General features: G+C 41.0%; 1 protein-coding gene across 1 annotated transcript in view; it reads left to right on the plus strand.

The window, feature by feature from the left end:
* Positions 1-1,634, plus strand: part of LOC128621719 (traf2 and NCK-interacting protein kinase-like) — a 9,415-nt gene extending 7,781 nt beyond the window's left edge. The window contains exons 12-14 of the mRNA XM_053647676.1: positions 42-108; positions 298-498; positions 645-1,634. Coding sequence (XP_053503651.1) covers positions 42-108; positions 298-498; positions 645-1,463 — 1,087 coding nt within the window. The 3' untranslated portion in view covers positions 1,464-1,634. The remainder of the gene's footprint in view (positions 1-41; positions 109-297; positions 499-644) is intronic.
* Positions 1,635-3,781: the final 2,147 nt, after the last annotated feature.

A 3,781-nucleotide genomic window follows, 5' to 3' on the forward strand; every position in this document is an offset into this window, starting at 1 on the left:
GCATCTGTTCTGACGTTCCTTCTCTCCTGATTGGTTCTCAGTGTTCAGGCCGGGTCACCTCCGAGGCACGGTGGTCTGGGTCCACAGATGCCTAATCAGGAGGATGAGGTGTGTGTGTGTGTGTCTCTCTCTCTTTCCTTGTCTTTCTCTGTCTGTCTGTCTCTCTCTCTGTCTCTCTCTGTCTCTCTCTCTCTCTCTATATATATATATATATCACTCTTTGCCTCTGTCTATAGTCCTTGTTGTTTTTTCTCTTACCATTTAATCTCTTTTATTATATTATCTCTCTTTCTCTAGGAGTGTCTAAGGAGAAAGCAGCGAGAAAGAGATTATATCAAGTCTGAAATGCGGCGACAATTCAAAATACTACGACACAAACAACAACAACAACAACAACATCATCATCATCATCATCATCAGCAGCAGCAGCAGCAGCAGCAGCAGCAGCAGCAGCACTCCCCAGGGTTTTATCAACAAGACCTGATCACTGATAATCTGGTGAGTGAGGAATATATTCAAAATCTGTGACGTGACTCGTCTTTAAACGTGAGGATCTGATTTAGACTCCACTTTCACTTAAGAGGTGTCAACTCGTCTCCACTTTTCACTCATGACCTGACCTTCTATCAATGTTTTTTTCCCAGAACTTTCCACATGAACATAAGATTCATCCTCCCTCACCCAACCTGCACAAGAGTAAAGTCACTTATCCCTCAAAAGTCAAGCGCTGCTATTCTGCTCAGCCTCAGAAGCAGCATCAACACAGCAGATCTCCCACTAGCCCAATCCCCGTGCCTCAGATCTGCGTCTCACCGCAGGATGAAATTACCAGAAAACTGAGACACAAAAGCCCAGATTCAGCAAAGTGCAATTTGAGGAATTACAATTCATGGAACGCTAATTCGGCTGATGAATACAAACGTCGCTCGACTTCGCACTCGCCCTGCCGGAGAGGAGAACGAGACACCTGCAGGGATGAAAACGGGAACAGTCTGCGAAGAGGTATGCTGAGAATGTTCAGCAGTCAGGAGTGCTTGATGAACTCTGGACAAATCGATTTAGCTAGTTCCGCTCCTGAATGCTCACTTCAACAAATGATGGGCACTCGAGAGCGCCGCTTGTATTCCGCGTCTGGTGGAAACCTCCTTGGTGTTCCTCAGCACTATCTCCTTCCATCTATGAACTATTTGGAGGAAAAGGAAAACAATAATAGAGGCAGGCGCTATTCTTCACATAATGATATGGAATCGATATGGCCTGATGCTCCACAGAAAATGAAACATGGTATTGTTAACTCCGTGAAGGCGCTTGTTAGAAACATGGGCCTTTCTCCTCGTGCATCACCACGTCATAGTCCAGCTTCTTCTAGATCTGCCTCTCCAAGCAGCAACAGCCCTACACCTTCCTCTCCCTACGGTTCCCCCTTTAGTCCGTCTGTAGAATGGCCTGATAGATTTAGTTAAGCACACACGTTTCCCTGTATTTTCTGTGTAAATAACACAATTTTCTCAAGACTATGTTGACATTAATACTTGGATATAGTTACCTGGTAGCATCTTTTGCTTAAAAAAAACAAACAAAAGCTTCCAAATGGCGTATTTATTTGTTGGCCTAGCCAGTTTTTTTTGTCAGTTTTTACTAGATTGATGTAGATACTTTCATACTTTCAGTTTTCTTAATAAGTGTTTACCAGAATGCTAACATCATTGCTAACACTGCTTAGCTTCACCAATGTGCTTATTGTACACTTTCTAACCTTTTATCACAATTTAGACTGTAATCACTGTTTCATTCACTGGTCAGTGTTAACACCTGATGAATTAATATATATATATATAATTATTACTATTTCAGAAGAAGGAATACAGCTATATCAATCACATCAGAACAGGGTTTGGGATTATTTTCATTTATTCTGGGAGTGATATGTACAAGTCATTACATGTTTACTATTTTGTGTTTTTTAAATTTATTTTCTAGAACCAGTTTTGTATGATATTTTTAAATGCAACTACTAATTGTGAATTTGTATTTGGACTACGATGCTGTATTATTCACCGTTGAATTGTGCTGAACTTAAATATGAATAAAGTGTTCGTTGAATAAAATATCATTATTTCTGAATGGGTAAAATGCACGTTGCAGCTCAGACTCCTCCGCAGTGACACGTTCTTCAGAAGCTAGCGAAATCCACTCTAAACCAGTTCGACTTTAGTTTTTAGACTGAAATGATGCCAGACATTCCTGTCTAATCACTACTTTCTCTTTGCCTCCACCTTTACATTCCCTCCATACCTACCTGCTCTCAGTGCGGTACAAACATCCCAACAACTACACGGTAAAAAACTGTCTCCAACTTAAAACATCTTTTTTTAAAAGTTAACTTCGATTACCATTTTTAGTTTTCAGAACAAGCTTTAAATGTTGACCAAACATAAACTTTCACGCATAACTTAAACAGAAGCTGATGAATTAAATACGGGTAACTCGAAATTTTATGTTAGCCTTTCTAACTAAAAAACACTGAAATTAGTTACTGAAACAGTTTAGGTTGGACTCACAAACACCAACTCCATCTCAGGTGGGCCAGTAACTGTAAAGCTGGATTGCTTGACCATTTTTAATTTTTCAAAAATTTTTTTTAGTGATGTATTGGCATTGGAAAACCACCAGTTTTTTATTATTATTATTTTATTTCATTTAACTATGACGGCCATCTTTGGGTCATGGCACACAACAAATTTTGGTTATACTGTACAGCTGTTTACGGAAACCTCATATCTTGGCTCGGGATGGTGCTAGCCCCTTAGAACAAACACTGATCTTTAGAGCACATTACAAGTTACATGGACATATATATAATATATATATTTGCACATTCTTGTTCCTTAAACTTAAATCAAATGAAATGCTCAAAATTGCTCACAGATCCACACAAATAGGCTGCATGGTGGCTTAGTGGTTAGCACGTTTGCCTCACGCCTCCAGAGTTGGGGGTTCGATTCCTACCGGGGCCGTGTGTGTGGAGTTTGCATGTTCTCCCTGTGCTGTGGGGGTTTCCTCCAGGTACTTTGGTTTCCTCCCCCAGTCCAAAGACATGCATGGTAGACTGATTGGTGTGAATGTGATTTTGCCTGGTGATGGACTGGCACCCTGACTGGCAACCTGTCCAGGGTGTACCCTGCCCTGTGCCTGATGCTCCCTGGGATAGGCTCCGGGTTCCCCGCGACCCTGAAGAAATAGTAAGCGGTAGAAGATGGATGGATGGATGAACCTGAGTAAGTATAGTGTGCATGCAGAACGTTTCAGGTTCGAGACTTCTCTTATTTTTTTCATGGGGGCGAGAAAGTGGGAGAAAGTGAGCGGCGTCCTCCTCTCGCTTGCACCCACACACCAGCTCCTCACTGTAAATAAATAGCACTGTTTATGGCACCATCTCAGCCTCCCTGTATCTATGTTCTGCCTGTCCCAGTGTTGAAAGCTCACAATGGCATAACCCTGACTTCACATTCCCTTGAATTTCTACAACTTAAATCCAGTATATATTCCAAAATCAACCAAAAAGACAACACATTAGACCTTAAACACATTAGACCACCAACTAAAGTTTTATCCAAAATATATAAAATAATATCCAAATCTGACTCCTCAATTAGTGTACCTTGTAAAAAATGGGAAAACAACTTAGCAAGTGCACCTAGAGAAGACTTTTGGTGACAGATATTACAGAGCATGTCCCTCATAGCTAATAACGCTAGCCTGCACCTGATACAATACAAAA

The sequence above is a fragment of the Ictalurus furcatus genome, chromosome 17, assembly GCF_023375685.1.
Source record: "Ictalurus furcatus strain D&B chromosome 17, Billie_1.0, whole genome shotgun sequence".
Taxonomy (NCBI): Eukaryota; Metazoa; Chordata; class Actinopteri; order Siluriformes; family Ictaluridae; genus Ictalurus; species Ictalurus furcatus.